At 44.0% G+C, this 25,919-nt stretch overlaps 1 protein-coding gene across 1 annotated transcript in view; it reads left to right on the forward strand.

Annotated features, from left to right (window-relative positions):
• The first annotated feature begins 7,873 nt into the window (after window positions 1–7,873).
• Window positions 7,874–25,919, forward strand: part of DHCR24 (24-dehydrocholesterol reductase) — a 39,185-nt gene continuing 21,139 nt past the window's right edge. The window contains exons 1-5 of the mRNA XM_054486096.2: window positions 7,874–10,215; window positions 13,344–13,499; window positions 20,957–21,062; window positions 21,782–21,900; window positions 25,373–25,636. Of these exons, the coding sequence (XP_054342071.2) occupies window positions 9,763–10,215; window positions 13,344–13,499; window positions 20,957–21,062; window positions 21,782–21,900; window positions 25,373–25,636 (1,098 nt within the window). The 5' untranslated portion in view covers window positions 7,874–9,762. The remainder of the gene's footprint in view (window positions 10,216–13,343; window positions 13,500–20,956; window positions 21,063–21,781; window positions 21,901–25,372; window positions 25,637–25,919) is intronic.

Consider the following 25,919-nt stretch of genomic DNA (forward strand, 5'->3'; position numbering starts at 1 on the left):
AATTGCTTGAACCCGGGAGGTGGAGGTTGCAGTGAGCCAAGATCTTGCCACTGCACTCCAGCCTGAGTGACAGAGTGAGACTCCATCTCAAAAAAAAAAAAAAAAAGAAACCTAATAGAGCCTTTACCAAATTTGACAACAATCAAATTGTATTATAGTATTAACAATAGCTATTTATATACCTAAAACTGTTCCAAATTATCAATTATATAAAAAAATTTTAATCAACCATGTTGGAAGGTCTGGATTATCATTTTATTCTCTCTATATAAAATGCAAAAAAATTGTTGTCACATGAAGAAATGATAGAATGTAGCCCCAAAATGTAGGGGGGTAAAGTATTAGAGAAGTGTATCTGGCAGTTTAATTAAAATATAACATTATTTTTCTAGATTTTGTGATATGTGGGATTTAATTCACTTTTTTTTTTTTTTTTTTTTTGAGATGGAGTCTCGCTCTGTCTCCCAGGCTGGAGTGCAGTGGCTCGATCTCGGCTCACTGCAAGCTCCGCCTCCTGGGTTCATGCCGTTCTTCTGCCTCGACCTCCCAAGTAGCTGGGACTACAGGCGCCCACCACCACGCCCGGCTAATTTTTTGTACTTTTTAGTAGAGACAGGGTTTCACTGCGTTAGCCAGGATGGTCTCAATCTCCTGACCTCATGATCCACCCGCCTCGGCCTCCCAAAGTGCTGGGATTACAGGCATGAGCCACTGTGCCCGGGCCTTCACTTTTTTTTTTTTGAGATGAGAGTCTCACTCTGTCGTCCAGACTGGAGTGCCTGTCCAAGGATCACATTCTGAGCAGTCAGGCCCTGGACTTCATGAAGTCCTTGCTTTACCAGTCTATGTTTCTCTACTGTGTAACTTGAGAAGAATTTCACTTGTGATTTCTCGTTCTGTCTGTCTTCCCCTTACACCGGTGGTTCTCAACCAGGGAAGAGTTTACCTCCTAGGGGACATGTGGCAATGTCTGGAGGCATTTCTGGTTGTCACAACTTGGTGGAGGGTGCTACTGGCATCTAGCTACTACTAAACAATCTGCAATACCTAAGACATCCCCACAGCAAAGAATTATCTGACCAAAAATGTTAATAATATTGAGGTTGACAAGCCTTGCTCCATGAGGGTTGGGCATAGAACATCTCATTTCGGCCAGGCGCGGTGGCTCATGCCTGTAATCCCAGCACTTTGGTAGGTCGAGGCGGGCAGATCATGAGGTCAGGAGATCAAGACCATCCTGGCCAACATGGTGAAACCCAGTCTCTACTAAAAAAATACAAAAATTAGCTGGGTGTGGTGGCATGCACCTGTAATCCCAGCTACTCAGGAGGCTGAGGCAGGAGAATGGCTTGAACCTGGGAGGCAGAGATCCAGCCCGGCAACAGAGCAAGACTCTGTCTCAAAAAAAAAAAAAAAAAAAAGAACATCTCATTTTCTGTTTTATGTCCAGCGTCTGGCAGCACGCCTGGCTTACAGTAAAGCATAGCCACAGGTCCCTAAGCATGCTGTCCTCCATTCTCCATCCCAATTGTAAAAATTTCCATGTTCTATACCTTTCCATCCATGATGGCAGCTGGAAGTTATGAAATAAGCCACTGATATCATAAAGTTCCACCCAGAAGAAAATTAAAACCAATAAATAACAGGGGATACAAGCTAATACGTAGGAACATTATGACTACTCTGAAGATGTTTAATACTCAATGATTTACTGATTGCTTTCTTAAATGAATGAGTATTGACTCAAGAACATTGGTCAGAAAGTTTGTCACTGACCTGACCACAAAGAAGGTTGTAGTCACAAAGGAACAGCAAGAACTGGTCTTGAGAATGATCATAAAGGGCGAAAAGACTCTGGCCTGCCACAGCACCAAGGACAGAAATGCTAATGACACTGATTTCTGCTGACTGCCTTTGGATCACTATGACTGGTCAGTCTGGGACATTCACTTGTTTTTCTTATCTAGAAAGCCCTGAGAACTAAACATTTTGGCAGTCTGGAAAAGGAGACTGGTGGATGAATTTCCTCCATGGTGGGCTGGTCTTAAGCAAACTCCTTTTATGTGTGATATGGGAGATACTGAAAGGCCAGATGGAGCAACCAGCTAAGTATCTGAAATTCCTACCATTTAAACAACAAAGAGATCATTGTTTTATAATTGAGTTATAATTGTCTGTTGATTTATCATGGTGATATAAAGGTGGCAACATTGGGGGCTGGGCGTGGTGGCTCACGCCTGTAATCTCAGCACTTTGGGAGGCCGAGGTGGGTGGATCATGAGGTCAGAAGATCGAGACCATCCTGGCTAACACGGTGAAACCCTATCTCTACTAAAAATACAAAAAAATTAGCCGGGCATGGTGGCGGGTGCCTGTAGTCCCAGCTACTCAGGAGGCTGAGGCAGGAGAATGGCTTAAACCTGGGAGGCAGAGCTTGCAGTGAGCCGAGATCAAGCCACTGCACTCCAGCCTGGGCAACAGAGTGAGATTCCATCTCAAAAAAAAAAAAAAAAAAAAAAAAAAAAAAAAAAAAAAAAGGTGGAGACATTGTTATTCTTATATCCTGTGGGTAGCATTTTTAGAGAGTGATTTTGCAATAGGTTGTGTTGTTTGTTTTTTTGTAGAGATGGGGTCTTGCTATATTGCCCAGGCTGGTCTCAAAACTCATGAGCTCAAGCTATCCTCCTACCTCAGCCTCCCAAAATGCTGGGATTATAGGTGTGAGCCATCATGCCTGGCCTAGGTTTTAAAATACAAATTTATTTTAAGAAAATTTTATAAGTTTTGTAACAGTTGTTAGCATCAAAATGGAGTCACTAATGTCAAGAAAACCCTGATAAATAGAGCTGGGAAGGCTGTGGAAAGAGGGTTATCGTGTATGCCTGATAACAGAAAAAGACTACAAAAACCACAACCTTGGACTAAAGGCCATCACAAGCTTACATAAAAAATGCTTCTGCAAGGACATCTGCCCAGCAACTTCCTGTGTACTCTCGGTAAGGCATAACCCTTGTTACTTATCTTTGCAGCCAAGGATAATTATTTCAAAACAATTGTGTAATTCTCCTTATTTTTTTCCTTTAAAAATCTTTGTCTTCGTTTACCTCCCTGAAAATACACATAGCTTAGTATGGCACATGTATTCCCATCACAATGTTTTATTCCCAAATATATTTCTTTTAGAGAACCTCTCGTTGTTATTTACGTTGACAGTTTGAAAATGTGAATAATAAGGGAAATTCACTGCAACTTTGTTTATCATAACAAAACTTTAAAAACACTTAAATGTCTTTCAATAATAGACTCTTTGAATAAATTAAGCTACACACATATAGGTGCGTACACATCTAAACACATACACCTGAATATACACATTGGAATACAAAGAAACTATATGTCTATAGTATATTGTTAAGTTTTTTAAAAACAAATTGTAAAGCTCCTGTAGAGTTGCTCTTATTTTATTAAATACTATACATATGTGTATATGGGCCTAGAGATATGTCTAAAAGGAATGTCATGAAAATGTGAACTTCAGTCATCTGCATGATGGAATGAGTCAATTTTTAGTTTCTTCTCTGTACTTCCCTGTATAGCTTGAATTGTTTAGAAAAGCATATGCCACATTTACAGAAGCAATACAATGATTTTTACATAAAATATAATGTTATAGCTGTTATTAATCTCCTTTCAAGAAAATATTGCCTCAAAGACAGCCATGTTAATAAGGGCTAATTTGTCAGATTGATTCATTGACATCTTGGGAAGAAGATATCAGCAACCCAAAGGGAAAGGATACAGGAGACGTACTCTGTGGCTTTGCTATGCACACCCTGAAGATGTCCAGCTATCATTTCTTTTCACCAGACCAGATGACCTCTAATTCATCTTCCCTCCCACTCTAACCCCAAGACTGATTCTAAACCTACATTCTCTGCCATGCTAGTAAACATCCTTGTCATCCAAGCAAAATGTCCGGAAATCATCTTTGACTCCTTTTCTTTTTTCCTACCTTCTCCTTCAGTCTGTCTCCAACTATGCATCTACTTTCCATTTCTACTGATACTACCTCGGCTTTGTAACCTCATCATTTCTCACCTGGATTTTTGTCGGCATGTTACCTGGCCTCACTCCTGCTCACCACTGATTTGTCTCCCTTCCTGCAGTCAGAGCAATTGTCCTAAATATTGTGATAATGGTGGCACTCTCTCTTCAAAAATCTCCCAGTAGTTCTCTATTGTTTGTACTGTACAGGATAAACTTTCACTTCCCCTAAATCCACATCCACTCACCTGCTTCTGAGCTTCTTGCGCATGGCATTCCTCTTTCAGAATGCTCTTATTCCTTAGACCCAATACTTCACCTGGCTAGCTTCCACTTATCCCGTGGTATCTCTGCTTAGTCATCACTTCCTCTCAGAAGCCCTCCGGGACTGCATATATCTATCTACCTATCAATGGATTGATAGACAGATATCTTCATGTGCTTCCATAGTACCCTTATCATAGTACTTATGATGTTGATTTATAATTATTTGTTGATTGCCTAGATCCACACATGATCTGTCAGGACAAGAATTGTGTCTAATTCACTACTGTGTCCCCAGCATTTTGCACCATTCCCGCACATTTAAAATCATTGAATGAATGTGCTGCAGAAATGGTTAATTTCCACCTGAAATTGGTTCCCCTTATTCTGCTAGATGTTGCTGTATCTGATGTAGCACCTGGAACATGGCTGCTCTGCCATCATCAGGGGAGTTAACCTGAGAAGACAGAGTAAGCAAAAGATAAGAAGAACTGGGTCTTTCTTTTTTTTTTTTTTTTTTGAGACAGAGTCTCGCTCTGTCGCCCAGGCTGGAGAGCAGTGGTGCGATCTCCTCCCAGGCTCAAGCCATTCTCCTGCCTCAGCCTCCAGAGTAGCTGGGACTACAGGCGCCCGCCACCACGCCTGGAGAATTTTTTGTATTTTCAATAGAGATGGGGTTTCACCGTGTTAGCCAGGAAGGTCTCGATCTCCTGACCTTGTGATCCATCCGCCTCGGCCTCCCAAAGTGCTGGGATTACAGGCGTGAGCCACCGCGCCCGACCAGAACTGGGTCTTTCAAATTCTCACTGAACCAATGAATTAACCAACTCTTGGTCAATCTGCATTCGGACTTCTTTTTTGTTTTGGACAGGGTCCGTCTATCATCCAGGCTGGAGTATAGCAGTGCTATCCATAGCTCACTGCAGCCTCAACCTCCTGGGTTCAAACATTCTCCTGCCTCAGCCTCCCAAGTAGCTGGGATTATAGGTGTGCACCACCATGCCAGGCTAATTTTTGTATTTTCAGCAGAGATGGGGTTTCACCATGTTGGCCAGGCTGGTCTCGAACTCCTGACCTCAAGTGACCCACCTCCCCCAGGCCTCCCAAAGTGCTGGGATTACAGGCATGAGCCACCAACCTTGGCCTGTTAGGGCTTTATTTTAAAACAAAGAAAACAAAGGTAATATTTTATATATATAATATATAATATATTATATAATATATATAATATAATATATTATATAATATATATTATATATAATATAGAATATATAATATATAATATATATAATATATTATATATTATATAATATATATTCTATAATATATATAATATATAATATATTATATAATATATATTCTATATTCTATATTCTATATTATATAATATATTATATATTATATATAATATATTATATATTATATTATATATTATATTATATAATTGTATATACTATTATACATATATTATATATTATTATACATATAATAATATATATTACATATATAATAATATATAATAATATATATTATTATATATACATTTATAATAATATATATTATATAATATATTAATTATAATAATATAATATATATTATATTATAATAAATAATATATTATATTATATATATAATATATACAATTATATAATATAATATATATTATATATATAAAATTACCTTTGTTTTCTTTGTTTTAAAATAAAGCCCTAACAGGCCAAGGTTGGTGGCTCATGCCTGTAACCCCAGCACTTTGGGAGGCCTGGGGAAGGTGGGTCACTTGAGGTCAGGAGTTCGAGACCAGCCTGGCCAACATGGTGAAACATATATATATATGTTTTATGTTTTTTGTTTTTTGTTTTTTGTTTTTTTGTTTTTTGTTAGGCAAGATGGTCTTGATCTCCTGACCTTGCAATCTGCCCGCCTCGGCCTCCCAAAGTGTTGGGATTACAGGCGTGAGCCACTGCGCCTGGCCAAACAAAGGTAATATTCTTAAAGAAGTTCCAGGATTAATACTCAGTCCGATCTCCTAAATTTTAGCATGCATAAGAATAACATAGATGCCTTCTTAAAAAGTAGATTTCTGGCCCCACCTCTGGAGATTTAGCTTCAGTGGGATATGGTAGAGTCTAGGACTCTGCATTTTAGCAAGCATTCTGATGTAGTTGGTCGGCAAACCACACTTCAACAAACCCTATTCTAAAACTTCTACTTCATATCTATGGAACGGAACCACATGAATGGCTCCCATCTTCTGGATCTTTCCATCATTTGAATCTGCTCCCTTGATTATTGTGTGTAGTTTGCAGACCAACTGCATTAGAATTCTCTATTCACCAGAATAAGACATTGATCAGGTAAGTCACTTAACCTGAGTCTAAATGTCCCCATTTGAAAAAAAAAAAAAAACATATTAATTCCCTGCATTGCCACTCCTGAGACTGGTTGCAAAGATCAAATGATCTCAGTAGCTGCACTGTACAAATATAAGAAAATGCAATTTGTTAGGACTCTGGTATTTATCGTGCTCCTTAATTGAAGAAAAAAAAAAACTGTGTTCTTTAGGCTCTATTTATTAAGAAACAGAGGCTCACATTGTAGAAAGATTGCTATGTGGTCAAACTATAAAAGGGGTTTACCTAGTTAACCTGAAAAGTTATTGCCCAGAACATCCTATTCCTAAGCATTCTGACTGTTTGCATGCTCCATCAACTCTGTAAGTAACGTATAATATGAATAGATTCCCTGACAAAGGAAGCTGCTTTGACTCCAGCAAAAATTAGTAGGTCCAAGGTTATATATCATATGATTCCATTCATATGACCTTCTGGAAAAAAACAAAACTATAGTGACAGAACAGGGCAATGATTGCCAGGGGCTAGGAGATGGGGGAGAGTATGACTACAAAGGGGTAGCAGAGGGAGTTTTTTGGGGTGGTGGAACTATTCTGTATCCTCATTGTGGTAGTAGTTACCGGAATCCTCATCATGCTAAAATTCATCAGCTGTACAAAGATTAAGCAGTTTTACTATATGTTAACTTAAAAAATTAATTAATTGATTGGCTCAACTCAAGTGACTGTTTTCCTTACCTGGATCAAAGCAACCCAAAGGATTAGAGTTTGTGGAGCGAGAAAAGAAGAATCAGAAATATGAGGAGGGTAGGCAGGAAGAGAGAATGAGAAACGTGCACACTGAACAAACAATTGTTCTGAGTACTTTTTCACTTTTTTTTTGTTGTTGAGACAGCCTGTTGCTAACACTGGTATGCAGTGGTGTGATTATGGCTCACTGCAGCCTTGACCTCCCAGGCTCAAGTGATCGATCCTCCCACCTCAACCTCCTGAGTAGCTGAGACTACAAGTGCATGCCACCGTGCACAGCCTTTTTTTTTCTTTTTTTTTTTTTTTTTTTAGAGACAGGGTCTTGCTATGTTGCCCAGGCTTGTCTTGAATTCTTGGGCTCAAGCAATTTGCTCCTCTTGGCCTCTCAAAGTGCTGAGATTACAGGCATGAACCACCACACCCAGCCTGAGTACTTTTTTATTCTTTTCCTTTTTTGGGAGTTGTTTCCTAAAGATCAGTTTTATCTACTTTCTGGGACTCCATCCTTCTCTTCCCAAGTATAAAAAACTATTCTGATTAACCAGTAATTTCCACTGTTTCTCCTACACAACACTCTTCAGTTAATTTTTAGGTAAATTTTACTTTCCAGATTACCTCATACCCCCAAAATAATCAGAATAGTTAAGCTTCTAAAGCAAAGCCCTCTCTAACAGAGTCAGACAGAATCGGGGAGAGGCACTTTTCACGTTGGCTTTCCTCTTCATACTTCAGTGTCCCCCTGTTGGTTGGAGCTTCTAGAGATGTAATACAAGACAAATCTGTAATTTTAAATTTTCTAGTAGCCACCTTAAAAAAGTAAATAAAACAGGTGAAATTAATTCTAATACTATATTTTACTTAACTCAATATATCAAAATGTTATTTCAACATGTCATTAACATAAAAATTACTAATGAGCTATTTTGCATTTTTTCTTTGTACTAAGTCTTTGAAATCCAGTGTGTATTTTACTCTTAAAGGCCATTTCAGTTTGGACTAGCCACATACCAGTAGCTCATAGCTGTTGTGTAAGACAGTTACAGGTCCAGGCTATTTATTTTTGAAGTCCAGTGCAAACAACCCCTCATTCTTTGCACTTTGATAACTTGAATATTTGAGCCTACAATCTTCATTCATTCATTGGTCAACAGCCGCTGGAGTGTTTACTGTGCACAAAGCACTGTGCTAGAAGCTGGAAGGACAAAAGTGAACAAGACATTGTTTGCCCTAAGGCTCAGTCTGTGGGGGTGAGAGACACACATAAAGAGACAATTATAAAATAACATGAAAGAACGGTGACAGAGATGCACACTATTTAATGAGCATCTGGATGGGCAGGGGAGTGCTATAAATGTTTCAGAGGTGGCCCTGAGTGGCTTCGGAATGTGTGAAGTGAACTCTGAGAAGGGGATGGGAAAGGGCATTCAGAGGTACTAGCTTGACCAGAGGCGTGCAAATGAGGAATGCTGAGGCCTAGGGAGCCTCCCAAGAGTGCATGTCAGGGCAGAGATGAATGGAGAGGGAACTGGATAGGTATGCAAGGCCAGACAGAAGAACCTGGTAGGTCATGTTTAGCTTCCAAACTAAAACATCTCGAAAACTTCCTAAAATTCCATATGAAATGCAAATGGCGCTGGATTTCAGCTTTTGCTGGTAACCGTGGCAGCTCCCCTGCACTGGTTGCTGAGTGAGGGCAGGGCCATCTGCTTTGCTCACCACCCTACCCGAGGCTTGCAACACTGCCTGGCACAGAGGGGGCCTGGGGAGTTTACTCGGGCTGAAATGCCTTCCTTCACTCTTTCTCCTCCGGGCCTCCCATCTGTCTCAGTGAACTGGAAAAAGAGGAAGAGTGCCCGCCATAGCCTTTCACGCTTCCAATGGCCTCTGGAGTTCACGAACAGGTCTTCACCTTTCTGGGCTGCTTACAAGTGTACACAATGGAGCTCACCACTCCCCACTGCCCAGGACTGCTGTGTAGCTCAAATGAATTCGTGGAAAGTGCCCCCTAAAAATGAAAAGATGCCTCTGAAGCCTTGCGCACACCAAGTGGCACGACCTCCAGAGGTTACCGCCAGGTTTCCATCCTCCGCGCCCGGGAACCGCCTGCCCGGCCAAACGGTGACTGACTCAGGGCCGGGGCGCCCCCCCAGCCCTCAGGCGGAAAGCCACTGCAAACCCGCTTAACGCGCCTTTGGAGGAGGCGACACTGCAGCCCCGAGGGCCTGGGGCCCTGAGTCCCTGCTGCCCGCCCCCCGTATTCGCAGCGGACCCCACCGGCACCCAGACCCTGGCACCCCCGCCTCGCGCGGCGGCGGGGAGAAAAGGGTGGAGCGGTCCGACTCCCGCAGCCAATGAAATCTGCGGGTTCCTGGTCCGATCCCCGGCGCGGCTCGCCATTGGTCGCCGCCCGGGTCTCGGCCCACCGAACCTCGGCGACCCGAGCCAATCGCGAGGCGGCGGGTGATCCCGGGCTCCCCGGGCTGCCGGCTACAGGCGCAGAGCGGCCCAGGCGCGGAGCTGGTGGCGGTGACAGGAGGCGCGAACCCGCAGCCCTTACCGCGCGGCGCCGCACCATGGAGCCCGCCGTGTCGCTGGCCGTATGCGCGCTGCTCTTCCTGCTGTGGGTGCGCGTGAAGGGGCTGGAGTTCGTGCTCATCCACCAGCGCTGGGTGTTCGTGTGCCTCTTCCTCCTGCCGCTCTCGCTTATCTTCGATATCTACTACTACGTACGCGCCTGGGTGGTGTTCAAGCTCAGCAGCGCGCCGCGCCTGCACGAGCAGCGCGTGCGGGACATCCAGAAGCAGGTGAGCGGCGCCCGGTGCGGCCGGGACTCAGGGCCGGGGGCGGCGTGCGCGGGGATAGCGGGACGGGAGGTAGCGACGGGAGCTGCGGTGCGGGGGCGGCCGGGACTTCCCGGTGGGCTGGGGAGCTGGCGTTGGAGAGGGGTTGGAACGAAACAAAAATGTGATGGGGGCGGGGGAACAGAACAGGCAAAGTGCCCACTGTGTGCAGGGCATATGCGGGTACCTGGAGGGAGATGAAGAAGGGGAAGAGGGGGAGGTGCGCAGCACTCAGGTAACTCTCACCCGGCGCAAGCATTTCAGAGAAGGAAAGGCTTCCGGGAGGTGGAGCTGGGTCTAGAGATCGGGGAGTATGGGAAATGATTGGGGGAAGGTGTGTGGTTGGAGGGACTGGTGTGAGCAAAGGCTGGGAAGCCGACAAGTGCAGGGCAGGGGCGGGAGAACGTCGGAAAAGTCCGTTTGGTGCTAGGCTGGAGAGGGGCCTTGATGCCAAGGCCGAGTTTGGACTTTATTTTGTACAGCAAGACGCTTTTGATTGGGTTTAGGATAGAAGACTAAAGCAAGAAGGTAGAACCCAGCCCAGAAGCGGGAGGGAAGAGCCTCACAGCCTCTGGTGACGGAGGGCTCACTTCTTGACAAAGGCAGTAGGTCCATCTCTCAGTTCCTCAGGCACCCACGGAGACTGTGACCTGCTGTGGCTCACAGTAGAGCCTCCTCTGCATCCAGGGACCTGGGCAGTTTCTTGACTCCCTCTGCTTCTCTTTATGTTCCTCTCTTGTTGGCATCAGGTTGCAGAGAGCTTCTGTTTCCTGCTGCCACTCTTCCGTAGGTGTAGCAGCCTCCATATTCTGCTTTCTCCGCGCTGGGTGCTGCAGGCAAGAGCATGAAGATGGATGCAGAGAGACGTTCCCATGAAGCATAAGACCTGGGGCCTGGTGGGAGAATGCAGTGTCTGGAAGCGCTTTGCCCTGTAGCTCTGGATTTTGCTGGTCACAGTCATGGCTCCAGAGCCTCTGCCTGCCTGTCCTCCCTCCCCACCTGCACCGTTTCCTAGCTATTTTCTCGAGTTCAAATTCTCCATTTACCTGCTTGTCTCCCCTGTTAGACTGTGAGCTCCTAGAATGCAGGGACTGTTACGTGACTCGCCTGTGGCCCATAGGGCCTGGCTCAAAACAGCCTAGTGAGTGCCTATTAATCTCAGCTAAGCCACAAGGTTCACTGTGAGCAGGAAAGCAGGGACCCAGCTGGACTAACCTCTACCCCAGACCTGCCATGTGCCATTGCCATCCTCACAGCAACCCTGGTAGATCTTGTGCCTATTTTACAAACAGGGAAAATTGAGTTTCAGAGTGTAAGTCATGTGCTCAGGAAGACTAGTCAGTAAATGGGGCTGGAACCTAGGTTAGCTCGATTTCAGAGCCTGAACTCTGACATTTCTTCTTTCCCAGGCTTTCCCTTCCCCTCTGTAGGTCTGGTTCAGTTGCCTCACACCTGGCTTGTAATAGCTGTCTGACCCAGTTGCCCTTTTTTCTGGGCTCTGTCTTTGGCCTCCAGCTTCAATGCAGCACCCCTAATCACTCCCTCCCATCTCTGGGCTTGTATCAAACTCCGTGGCTGCAGAATCAGGCAGGAACGAGACCTGGTTGGTCATGGAATCCCACCTATCATCCCTTTTCCCCCAAATCACAGGAATCTCTTCCTTAATACCTGCCCCCTACTGGCTCCCTGGCCTCTGATCAAAGAAAAGTCCTTCCCCGTGTTGAGCTGTTTGCCTGGCCAGCTCCAGTGCAGCCTTCTCCAGGTGACCTGACCAGTATTTGACCAGACTTTCGGTTACAAGTGAAAGAAGCTCAATTCAAACTGACTTGAGCAAAAAGGGATTTTATTGGCTCAGGTCCTGAAAAGTCTGGGAGTACAACTGGATCAGGCATGGCTGGATCCAGGATCCTCTGTCCGCCACCTCCATCTGTCCATCCCTCTGCCATCTGTTGGCCCTGCTTTTCTAGGTTGACTTCATTCTCTGGAGCCTCTCTCCCTGCAGAGGCCCCAACAGTTTCTGGCTCATATCCAACCAGCTTAGCGACCCCAGTAAAGAGAGAGTGGCTGTCCTGGAACTTGTCTCATTGGCTTGACTTAATGAGATGTCCTTAACCTGTCTCTGGCCAGAAGTATAGAAGCAGACCTCAGTCATGTACCCACCTCCTGGGGTAGGGGAGTAGAATCAGTCTCACTTGGACCAAAGGAAGATGGGCATTGTTAGAAGTGGATGAAGAGGAAAAGGATGGTCACAGGTCAAAACGACAAATATCCACCTCCCCTGCACTTGTCTATCTCAGCAGAAAAGAACACTTCCTCCTGCATTTCTGATGGGCTTGTCATCCATGGGCCATTTGTTCTGTGTTTTGTGCTCTGGTCACTTACCTTAGAGGTTTTGTAAAACCTCTTCCTTACATTGGCTTGGTGGTCCTTCCCTGCTCCTCCTCTCCCCCTCAAAGTGATGCATGAGTTAACATACACAAATGTTTAAACAGGCCTTGGCATGTGATAAACCTCCATACGTGTTAGCTATTACTCTGTGAACTGTTACCACAACTCCATCTATCTTTCCTGTCCTGAAGTCAAACAGTCCTGGCTATGAATCTCAGCTCTGCCATTTACCAATTGTGTGACTTTGGACAATTCTTTTGCTTTTGAGTTTCCTTATCCTCAAAAAAAGGGTGTCATCCTAACTTCTTGGGACTGTTGTAGGAATTACACAAGACAGTGTGCAGTAGATGCTTAGTGTGTTGGGAATACCCAGGAAATGGTCCTCATTTTTATACTTGCTATTATCACCATTACAAAACCTTTTCTGAACTTCTCAGCTAGAGTTAATGTTTTCAGAACACTTTGATCCTCTCTTCTAGCTCTTTCATCATTCTGCCTTGTGGTGTAGCAATATGTTGGCTTTTCTGTCAGCCTTGCTGGCCAGGGAGGTGCCAGAGGGTAGGGCCAGCAGGCCTTTTCATTGTTCTGCTTCTCCAGTGCCTGATGGAGGCATCATTCCCAGCTCCCCCTTGAAGAAAGCAGGGCTGCAGGCTGCTCTGGGGATTCCCAGTGGGGCCAGCTCACCCTCTATCCTGTGGTTGCAGGTGCGGGAATGGAAGGAGCAGGGCAGCAAGACCTTCATGTGCACGGGGCGCCCTGGCTGGCTCACTGTCTCACTACGTGTCGGGAAGTACAAGAAGACACACAAAAACATCATGATCAACCTGATGGACATTCTGGAAGTGGACACCAAGAAACAGGTGAGAGTAGCACTTTTCCGGGCTCTGGGAGCAGATGGGGCACTGCCCCTGGTGCAAGTGACTCATAGGGAGATGATTTTAGCCAAGGGCATTGCAGAGTGGACAGGACCAATGCCCACAGTCATAGAAGATACTCCCTGCCATTGCTGTCCTCAAGCCTCACAGCCACCAGGGGAGAGATGGGTCATAATAGCTCAGGGGAACCCTTTGCGTTTCCACAGGGAAGTCACGAATGGGGAATTCATGAGCAAAAATGAGAGGCAAAAAGGAATCTACTTGCCCCTTCCTGATAAGGAAGTGTGCTGGTAAAAAATGGGCTACAGAAGTGACTGAGAGGCGTGGGTCTTGTTATAAGCTTCCTGGAGACCCTCTTGTTTAATAGCCTTTGAAATGTACATACTTTTTGGCCCGTCTAGTAATTTTACTTCTCGAAACCTGGCTTAAGGAAAAAGGAAATAGGCTTCAATATAATTAAAGATACCCAACACAGAGCGATTATATCACAGCTTTATTTCTAGTTGACAACAACACAATATCCAATAATAGGGGAGTCATTAAATATGGTATGTCTGCTTGATGGCATTTTGTTATTATTGTGAGACCTTGGCCAAGTTACTTAATCTCTCTGTGCCATTTTTTTTAATAGCTTTATTGATGTATTTAAAGTGTGGTAAAACTATTACCACAATCAAGACAACAAACATACCCATCACACCCCAAAATTTCCTCATGCTCCTTGGTAATCCCTTCCTCTAGCCCCTAGCCCTGCCTCTTCCCCTACCTGCCCCTCACAGCCTTAGGCAAACAATGACCTTTCTGTCACTATAAATTAGTTTGATTCTAGAGTTTATATAAATGGAATCATACAGTACTTTTTGTTTGTCTAGCCTCTTTCACTCAACATCTTTATTTGGAGATTCATCCATGTTGAAGGGTGTGTCAATAGTACATTCTCTTTCACTGCTGAGTCATATTCCTGCACATATTGTGTGGATGTATCACAGCTGGTTTATCCATCCACCTACTGATGGACATTTTGGCTGGCTCCAGTTCGGGGCAATTACAAATCAAATGGAACATTTGTGAACAGTCTTTGTATGGGCATATGCCTTCCTTTCTCCTGGGCAAATATCTAGGAGTGGAATGGCTAGATCATATGGTGGGTATACATTTAACTTTTTAAGGAAGTGCCACATTTTTTTTCAAAGTGATTGTAGCATTTTACATTTCCACCAGCAGCATGAGTGTTGTTCTTGTTCCACATTGTAATAAACGTGATATGGTTAGTCTTAATTTTAGCCATTCTAATAGATGTGTAGTAGTTTTTCATTGTAATTTTAATTCACATTTCCCTAGTGACTAATGATCTTTTCATGTGCATGTTTGCTATTTGTATATCTTCTTTGGTGAGGCCTGATCAAATCTTTTGCCAATTTAAAAAAAAATCAGGTGGTTTTCTATATATTCTGGAAACATCTTTTTTTTTTTTTTTTTTTAACTTTTAAGTTCAGTGGTACCTGTACAGGTTTGTTATATAGGTAAACGTGTGTCATGGGGTTTGTTGTACATATTATTTCATCACCCAGGTATTAAGCCTAGTACTCCCTTCTCCCTCCCTCCACCCTCTGATAGGACCCAGTGTCTGTTGTTCCCCTGTATGTATCCATGTGTTCTCATCATTTAGCTCCCACTTATAAGTGAGAACATGTGGTATTTGGTTTCCTGTTCCTGCGTTAGTTTGCTAAGGATAATGGCTTCTAGCTGCATCCATGGTTCTTGCAAAGGAACATGGCTGCATAGTATTCCATGGTGTATACGTACCACATTTTCTTTATCCAGTCTACCACTGATGGGCATTTAAGTTGATTCCATGTCTTTGCTATTGTGAATTGTGCTGCAGTAAACATACACATGCATGTGTCTTTATGATACAATGGTTTATATTCCTTTGGGTATATATACCCAGTAATGAGATTGCTGGGTCGAATGCTACTTCTGTTTTTTGGTCTTTAAGGAATCACCACACTGTCTTCCACATGGTTGAACTAATTTACACTCCCACCAATAGTGTATAAATGTTCCTTTTTCTCTGCAACTTTGCCAGCATCTGTTATTTTTTGACTTTTTAATAATAGCCATTCTGACTGTGTCAGATGGTATTTCATTGTGGTTTTGATTTGCATTTCTTTAATTATCAGTAATGTTGAGCTTTTTTTCATATGCTTCTTGGCGACATGCTTGTCTTTGAAAAGTGTCTGTTCATGTCCTTTTTATGTTCACTTTTTAATGGGGGTTGTTTTGTTCTTGTAAGTTTGTTTAAGTTCCTTATCGATGCTGGATATTATACCCTGAAACAACACCCTTTATTAGATTCATGATTTGCAAATATTTTCTCACAGTCTATGGCTTCTCTTTTGAAAACCGGAAGCTTTATTTATTTTTTCTTTTTGAGACAGAGTTTCGCTCTGTCACCCTGGCTGGAGTGCAGTGGCACGATCTCGGTTCACTGCAGCCTCCACCTCCCAGGTTCCAGTGATTCTCCTGCCTCAGCCTCCTGGGTAGCTGGGAGTACAGGCATGTGCCACCACACCCAGCTAATTTTTTGTATTTTTGGTAGAGATGGGGTTTCACCATGTTGGCTAGGCTGGTCTCAAACTCTTGACCTCAGGTGATCTGCCTGCATTGGCCTCCCAAAGTGCTAGGATTACAGGCGTGAGCCACCACGCCTGGTCAAATCAGAAGTTTTAATTTTTCCCAATTTGTTAATTTCTTCTTTTATGCATTGTGGGGGTTTTGTTTGTTTGTTTATATTTTTGTTTTTTGAGACAGAGTCTTGCTCTGTGGCCCCGGCTGGAGTGCAGTGGTACTATCTCAGCTCTTGGCAACCTTCACCTCCCAGTTTCAAGCAATTCTTGTGCCTCAGCCTCCCAAGTAGCTGGGATTACAGGTGCACACCACCACACCTGTTTAATTTTTGTATTTTTAATAGAGATGGTGTTTCATTCACCACATTGGTCAGGCTGGTTTTGAACTCCTGGCCTCAAATGATCCACCTACCTTGGCCTCCCAAAGTGCTGGGATTACAGGCGTGAGCCACCGCGCTTGGCCTACTTTGTGTTTTTGATGTCTTATTTAGGAAATCTTTGCCTATCCAATGTCAAAAAGGCTTTCTTCTATATTTTCTTCTAGAAGTTTTATAGAAACAAAGTGAAGCTCTCTGGGCCTGGAGTTTTCTTTGTGAGCAAGTTTTTAAGCACAAATTCAATTTCTTTAATAGATATTGGGCTCTTCAGTTTATTTATTTCTTCTTGGGTTAGCTTTGGTAGTTTGTGTCTCAAAGGTATTTGTCCATTTCACTAAGTTGTATAATTTATTGACATAAACTTGTTCACAATACTTTCTATAGACATCTGTAGCTATGTCAAGTCTTTCATTCTGGATATTGGTATTTTGTTTCTGTTCTCTTTTCTTCCTGAACAGTGGCTAAAGGCTATTGAATTTTATTGATCTTCTCAAAAACTAGCTTTGATATCATTGATTTTTCCCTTTGTGTGTGTGTGTTTTGTTTTCAATTTCATTGATTTCTGCTTTGGTCTTTACTATTTCATTTCTTTTCTTACATTGGGTTTAATTTTACTCTTTTTCTAGTTTTTTAAGGTTAAAGTTTAAGTCATTGACTTAGATCTTTTTTTTTCTAATATAAATGTTTAGTGCTATAAATTTTCCCCTAAGCACTGTTTTAGAGGCAGCTCACAAATTTCTATATGTTTTCTTTTCTTTTTAGTTCAGTTCAAAATACTTTGATTTCCCTTTTGATGTCGGCTTTGACCCATGGATTATTTAGAAGTATGTTGATTTTTTATCACTAGTTTTGAGCAATTTTATTACGATGTGCTTTGGTATAGTTTTATTCATAATTCTTGTTTGGAATTTGTTGTAATTTTTCATCAAATCAGGAAATTTGGGGGCCATTATTTCTTCATTTATTTTTCTGTCCTCTCCTTTTTCTCATCTAGTTTAGAGACAGCTAGGCCTATATATTAGGCCATTTCAATTTGTTCTACAGCTCAGGTCACTGAGGCACTGTTCATTTAAAAAAGTTTTTTTTCCTGTCTTTCATTTTGGATGGTTTCTGTTGCTGTGTATTTAAGTTAACTAATCCTTTCTTCTGCAATTTCTAATTTGCTGTTAGTGCCATCCATTGTATCTTTTATTTCAGACATTGTGGTTTTCATTTCCAGAAGTTTGATTTGGATTTTTTTTTTTTTTTTTTTTTTGAGACGGAGTGTTGCTCTGTCCTCCAGGCTGGACTGGGTGCAGTGGCGTGATTTCAGCTCACTGTAACCTCCACCTCCTGGGTTCCAGCGATTCTCCTGTCACAGCCTCCCGAGTAGCTGGGATTACAGGTGCACACCACCGCGCCTGGCTAATTTTTTTGTATTTTTAGTAGAGACGGAGTTTCGCCATGTTGGCCAGGCTGGTTTCAAACTCCTGATCTCAGGTGATCCGCCTGCCTTGGCCTCCCAAAGCGCTGGGATTACAGGTATGAGGCACTGCACCTGGCTGGATCTTTTTAATATATTCTTAATGTCTCTAGTTAAATTTTTGAATATAGAGAATATAGTAATTATAAATGTTTAGATGTTCCTGTTCACTAATTCTAATATCTGTGTCAGTTCTGGGTCTGTTTGATTGATCGATTTTTCTCATTATGGGTTGAATTTTCCTGCCTCTTTGTATGCCTGGTAAAATTCTATTGGATTCTGGCATTGTGATACTCTGACATTTTACCTTTTGGGGAGCTGGGTACTTTTATGTTCCTATAAATTTTGAGTTTTGCTCTAGGAGGCAGCTAAGTTACTTGGAAATAGTTTGATCCCACTGGGTCTTGATTTTTTAGATGGGGCCAGGGAGGTATTTAATCTCGAGGCAAGATCATTTTGAGTACTCTACACAGTGCCCTGTGAATCATCAGGTTTTCCAGTCTGGCTTGTGGGAACAGACACTATCTCCTGCCCTGTGTGAGTCCCTGGTACTATTACCTGTTACCTTTTTTTTTTTTTTTTTGAGACAGAGTTTCACTGTTGTTGCCCAGGCTGGAGTGCAGTGGCGCAATCTCAGCTCACTGCAACCTCCGCCTCCCAGGTTCTCCTACCTCAGCTTCCTGAGTAGCTGGGTTTACACGCACCCACCACCACGCCCAGCTAATTTTTTGTATTTTTTTTTAGCAGAGGCATGGTTTCATCATGTTGGCCAGGCTGGTCTCAAACTCCTGACCTCAGGTGGTCCATCTGCCTTGGCCTCTCAAAGTGCTGGGATTATAGGCATGAACCACCATGCCCAGCCTATTACCTGTTGTCTTTTCTGGCAGTTTTTTCCCTGGCTTCAGCCTCAGGTAATAGCCTCACGCGTATTTACCGATTAGTACTCAGTTGAATTCCCAAGGACGCCTTTTGCATTTCTTCGGTTGTTTCTCTGTGTAACTCTCTCCTCTATCCTGCACGCTCTATTCACCTTGGTCTTCTGGAACTCTCACCTCTATCTTTTTTTTTTTTTTTTTTTTTTGAGACAGAGTCTCGCCCTGTCATCCAGGATGGAGTGCAGTGGTACAGTCTTGGCTCACTGCAACCTCCATGGGTTCAAGTGATTCTTTTGCCTCAGCCTCCTGAGTAGCTGGGATTACAGGCACCTGCCACCACACCCAGCTAATTTTTTGTATTTTTAGCAGAGGCAGGTTTTTGCCATGTTGTCAGGCTGGTCTTGACCTCCTGACCTCAGGTGATCCACTCACCTCGGTCTACAGGTGTGAGCCACCACGCCCAGTCTCACCTCCATCTTTTTAACTCTTAGAAAGTCCACTGGACTCCACCTGGGTTTCCCTCCCTGCACTGCCTAACTCCAGGCAGTTAGATGGGCCATCCCTAGGGCTCAATTTTTTTTTAAATAAGTTTTTATTTTTTTATTTTTAGGCTTGCTATGTTGTCCTGGCTTGTCTCGAACCCCTGGCCTCAAGCAATCCTCCCACCTCAGAGCTCACCTTGTTTCCTGTCTCTGAGGGATCACTAACTTTCATCGTTTATGTCCACTACATTGAAAACTCTTATTTCATATATTTTGTCAGTTTTTTTTTTTCAGGCAGCAGGGTAAATGTGGTTCCTGTTGTTCCACTTCGGCTAGAAGTAGAAGTCCAAGGGATGTATACATGAAAAATCATGTGTTCCAAGAATGTGTAATGATAAGAGATGATGGTCATAGTATACTGTTAAATTTTAAAAAGGCAAGACAGAAAATGAGATATGCTTTTGGTTTGTGTGTGTTGTGTTAAAACATACAAAGTAGTGTGAAAGGAAAATCTTGGGGCCCCCAAATTACTAAACTAAGGGAAAAGTCAAGCTGGGAACTGCTCAGGACAAACCTGCTTCCGCATTCTATTCAAAGTCATCCCTCTGCTCACTGAGATAGATGCATATTCTGATTAGCTCCTTTGGAAAGGCTTATCAGAAACTGAAAAGAATGCAGCCATTTGTCTCTTATCTACCTGTGACCGCAAGCCCTCTCCCTGCTTCAAGTTGTCCCCGCCTTCCTGGACAGAACCAATATACTTCTTACATATATTGATTGATGTCTTCTGTCTCCCTAAAATGTGTAAGATCAAGCTGTGCACCAGCCTCCTTGGGCGCATGTTGTCAGGACGTACTGAGGCATATCAGGCGCACACATCCTCAACCTTGGCAAAATAAACTTTCTGGATTAACTGAGACCTGTCTCTGATATTCGAGGTTCACAGTACCAATATAGTATATGTGGGGAAAAAAAAAACAAAGTAAATACACTCTGCTATTAACATTAGTAATTCTGAAGAACTAGGAAGGGTGATTTTTTTTTTTTTTTTTTTTTGAGACGGAGTCTCGCTCTGTTGCCTAGGCTGGAGTGCAGTGGCACGATCTTGGCTCACTGCAACCTCCACCTCCCGGGTTCAAGTGATTCTCCTGCCTCAGCCTCCCAAGCAGCTGGGACTACAGGTGCCCACCACCACGCCTGGCTAATTTTTGTGTTTTTAGTAAAAACAGGGTTTCACCAAGTTGGCCAGGCTGGTCTCAAACTCCTGAACTCAGATGATTCACCCGCCTTGGCCTCCCAAAGTGCTGGGATTATAGACATGAGTCACCACGCCCAGCCAGGATGGGTGATTTTTGTTTTCTTCTTCACTTTTGCTGTATCTTCTAAGTGAGTGAGTATTTCTCCTGTAATTTAGAAAAGGATAAGTCAAATATTTAGTATAAAGATACTTGAAGGGCGAGGTTGAACACTAGCTGAGAGCCAAAAATCACATTCCCTGTAATTATCCCTGCAGTGAGTGTTTGGGAAGGTTTGAGATGACACCTTCTGTGTGCAGGAGCTCCCCTTGGGCCTGGCAGGCTCCTTTTGACCCAGGGTCTCTTTTCTTATGTCAACAGATTGTCCGTGTGGAGCCCTTGGTGACCATGGGCCAGGTGACTGCCCTGCTGACCTCCATTGGCTGGACTCTCCCCGTGTTGCCTGAGCTTGATGACCTCACAGTGGGTGAGGACCCTATATTAACGGGCAAGAAGAGACACACGGTCCTAGGACCGGAGCTGATGGGCTTTGGCCACCCTCCATCTAGTCCTGGAATTGCCGCTATTCCATCTGTGACGAAGTCATTCAGTCTCTTACTTGCCTGCTCCAATGACAGGGTGTTCACTGCCTGCTGTTCCATTTCTGAGCAGCTCAAGTTATCAGAAGGCACTTTTAATTTCTGTTTTGAATCTGCTTCCCTGTGACTTGTTCCCCTTGCTCCAATTCCACCCCATGGAGCACACAGAATAAGTCTAGTCGCTCTTTTCCTCCCATAGGATTCATAGCCCCCAAAGCCTCTTCTTCTTCAGTGAAAACACCTTCAGTTCTTTTAACTATTCCCATGGGACAGGGCTTCCTGTCACCCCTTCAACCCCCCTTTTCATTAAAGTCCCTCTCAAGATGAATGCACACAGATTTCTAGGTTGAGTCTGGCCAGAGGTGAGGTGTGAGTACACCTGACAAGGTCTGCTCGCCACCCCCTTCCTCTAAGGACGCCCTCATGCTCCCATCTGAGCCCCTCCTTCCCTCTCCTGCTCTCTAGATTGACAGGTGGGAAATCTCCCCTAAGTCAGCCCCATTTCTACTAGCCTGCCATACCTCCCTCATGCTAGGAGTTCCCCCAGCTCCAACCCACCCCTAACCCACCCAGCTCTCCCTGCTGACACTGTGTGATGTCTCTGCAGGGGGCTTGATCATGGGCACAGGCATCGAGTCATCATCCCACAAGTACGGCCTGTTCCAACACATCTGCACTGCCTATGAGCTGGTCCTGGCTGATGGCAGCTTTGTGCGATGCACTCCGGTGAGTTCAGCAATGGGAGACGTCCATGCTAGCCTGCTCTGGGCATTAAGGATCCTAAGGTCAGGGAGGTGGCTCCTCTAGGTGTGCTTCATTTCCAATACCTGTTCAGTCTGGGTCTATATCCGTAAACAAAAATTTGTGTAGCCCCTTATATGAGCTTAGGCAATGTCGTAAATCCATTATATATATTAAGGCATGCATGTAATCCTTCAACAACCTAATGAGGGAGGTTTATTATCCCTATTTTATAGATTATTATTAAATAATAGAAGGATTATTATCCCTATTTTATAGATAGGAAACTAAAGCTCAGAGAGATTATTTGCCATAGGTCACACAGCTGGGACTCACACCCCAGTAATCAGGCTCCCAGGTCCCTTAGCCATTCATTATGCCATCCTGCCTCTCTGAAGGAAGTCAGGCCTTGGCATCAAAGCTGTGTGTCTTAACATTGTGAGGTACAGTCATGTGTCACAGAACAGTAGGGATATGTTATGAGAAACAAGCTGTAGGCAATTTTGTCATTATGCAAAATCATAAGAGTGTAATTACATAAACCTAGATGAGACAGTCTACTTCACACATAGGCTATTTGGATAGCCTACTACTCCTTGACTACAGACCTATACAGCATGGTACTGTACTCAATACTGTAGGCAGCTGTAACACAATGGTATTTATGTATTTAAACATACCTACACTTAGAAAAGGTACAGTAAAAATACAGTATAAAAGATGAATGGTACACCTATGTAGTGTACTTACCATGCATGGAGCTTGCAGGACTGGAAGTTGCTCTAGGTGAGTCAGTGAGTGAGTGGTGAGTGAATGTGAAGTCCTGGGACATTACTGTACACCACTGTAGACTTTATAAACACTGTACACTTAGGCTACACTAAATTTATTTTTTGAAATGTTTCTTTCTTCAATAATAAATTACTGTTAGCTTACTATAACATTTTTACTTTATAAACTTTTTAAAAACTTTTGACTCTTGTAATAACACTTAGCTTAAAATGCAAACACATTGTACAGGTGTACAAAAATAGTTTCCTTCTTTATATCCTTATTCTATAAGCTTTTTTCTATTTAAACTTTTTTTTTTAACTTGTTAAAGTTTTTTTGTTAAAAACTTAAACACAAGGCTGGGTGCAGTGGCTCACTCCTGTAATACCAGCACTTTGGGAGGCCAGGGCAGGTGGACTGCTTGAGCTTAGCAGTTGGAGACCAGCCTGGGCAACATGGCCTGCAACATGGTCTACAAACAATACAAAAATTAGCTGGGCATGGTGGTGTGTTCCTGTATTTCCAGCTACTGTGGAGGCTGAAGCAGGAGGATCACTTGAGCCTGGGAGGCAGAGATTGCAGTGAGCCGTGATTACGCCACTGCAGTCTAGCCTGGGTGACAGAGCGAGACCCTGTCTCAAAGAAAAAAGGTCAAGACATAAACACATGTTAGTTTAGGCCTACACAGAGTCAAGATTATCAATAACGCTTCCACTTCCGCATCTTGTCCCACTGGAAAGTCTTCAGGGGCAATAACACACGTGGAGCTGTCATCTCTGACGGCGATACCTTCTTCTGGAATACCTCCTGAAGGACCTGCCTGATGCTGTTTACAGTTAACTTTGTTTTAATAAGCAGAAAGAGTACACTCTAAAATAACAATTAAAAGTATAGTGTAGTGAATACATAAACCAATGACAGAGTCATTTATCATTATCAAGTATTATGTAGTGTACATAATTATATGTGCTATACTTTTATACAACTGGCAGTACAGTAGGTTTGCTTACACCAGTGTTACCATAAACACATGAGTATGACATTAGGACAGCTGTGATAGCAGTGATACCACTGAGCAACAGGACTTTTTCAGCTCCGTTATAATGTTAGGAGACCACCATTTTATCTGTGGCCCATTGTTGACTGAAACGTCTTTATGTAGCACATGATCATGTAAGTAAAAGTGATTAGAGAGGCTGTTTTAGAAAAATAAGAGACACTTCTACCACCCAAACTGGGATTCAAACATTTAAAGTGTTTTACCTAAGGGGTGGGATAGGAGTGACACTTTAAATAACCTTGGATCTGTCCTGGCAGGTGTGAGGGACCCCTGGGATGGGAGGGACAGTTGGTTCTGTTGAAGTGGGTATTTCAGGGAGCCACCAGACTCCTTCACTTCACAGAAGAGGGCTCAGAGAAAGACTCCCAACTTGGCAGCACTGGTCTTGGATGAGAGATACCCCTAGCAAGATTCACATCCGTTCATCCTGCTTTCCTGAACGCTCGCGGGGCCCTGTCTTTTGACCTATTTATTATCGGCAGAGAAAGGAGACAGACATTCGTGAATTCTTTCCCTTCTCTGAGGCCCAGGTTCCTCACTGACAAATACGTGGTTGAGAGGAATAAGTAGGTTCTGTATGGGAAGCTCCTTGCATAGAGCTGAGCATCAGCAAGTGTGTCATCTTCACTGCCATGGCCAGGAGAATGTGATTAGCTGTGGGCCCAAGGGGGAGTTGGTGAGCCTAGTGCTGCTGTTCCTGAGGTTTCTGCCAGCCTGCTGCAGAGCCTCCTTGCTCCAGCTCTCCTGCCCTGCTGCATTCACTGTGCTCACCACCAAGAGCATTCAGGTTTCATGGAGACTGCACAGGGCTGTCCTCTTAGTAAAGGCAAGACATGGCTGGACTTTTTCAAAAGAGCTTTATTATAACTAGAGAATCCCAATCAAATGGCCAAGGAAAAGTCAGTTGTTTGTGTCCAAGACTTATGTCAAAACAATAAAATGATGAGGTTGGACATCGATTTATGGAAGCAGATGAGGTGTTGTAGGAAAAACGCTGGCTGGGGAGTTAGGTGGTCTTGCCTGAGCCCTGGCATTGCTGCAGCTGACTTTTCTGGGAAGACTTTAGTGAGTCATGGCAGCTCTCAGAAACTCAGTTTCTTTACTTGTCATAAGGGGGTGCTAGCGCTCTCCCTGGGCTCTGTCGGGGGTGGATCCCACAAGCCGATGGACTGGGAAAGGCCTTGTAAATTTTAGTAATGGTTCAGAAGGGAGGCATTTTAATGTTCCCCGGCTACATTGCCTGACACCCACTAAGGGTGTCAAGGCCTGGCCTCGGACCCCTGCCCTTGTGCAATGTCCCTGCCATTATGGGTCATTGGGCAGCAGTGCCAGTCCCAGCTTTTTCCTGAATAGCCTCTGGGTCAGGGGCTGTGCCTAGATGGGAGAAGGAGGATGCTCTCTCAGTGAGGGGCCCTGAGACAGAGGGTAGTATTAGGTTCCATGTCATGTCGAAGCTGCAGAGAGGAAACTAAAGCCCACCAAGCACAGTTTGTAAAGCTCATTGTTTGGGTTTACACAAGAGAGTGAGAGAATAGGGACTCTCCCGGGCTTTGCTCCCCCACTGACTGTGTGCCACAATGTGGGGCCCAAGGTTTCAGCTCACAACACATCAATTCTGTCTCACAGTCCGAAAACTCAGACCTGTTCTATGCCGTACCCTGGTCCTGTGGGACACTGGGTTTCCTGGTGGCCGCTGAGATCCGCATCATCCCTGCCAAGAAGTACGTCAAGCTGCGTTTCGAGCCAGTGCGGGGCCTGGAGGCTATCTGTGCCAAGTTCACCCACGAGTCCCAGCGGCAGGAGAACCACTTCGTGGAAGGGCTGCTCTACTCCCTGGATGAAGCCGTCATTATGACGGGCGTCATGACAGATGAGGCAGAGCCCAGCAAGGTAAGCCAGGGTGTCAGCTGCTGCAGACCAAGACTGGGGGGAGGCATGAGTGTGCTGGGACTGAGCCGGTTCCCCTATCCTGACCCTGGCAGCCACCTCTTCAAGGCTGCTGCCTGGGTCAACCCACCTGGGGTACAGGCAACAGGATCTATCGTCAGAAATGTATTAGACAGTGATGGAAGCTTTCATCTACTCTGCCCCTACCACCTGCCTGGGATGTGCTTGTCTCTTAGTGGATGTAATCTTTGGTCCTTATAGCAAACCCATTTTATAGATGAGGAAA

Source organism: Pongo pygmaeus, chromosome 1 (assembly GCF_028885625.2).
Source record: "Pongo pygmaeus isolate AG05252 chromosome 1, NHGRI_mPonPyg2-v2.0_pri, whole genome shotgun sequence".
NCBI lineage: Eukaryota > Metazoa > Chordata > Mammalia > Primates > Hominidae > Pongo > Pongo pygmaeus.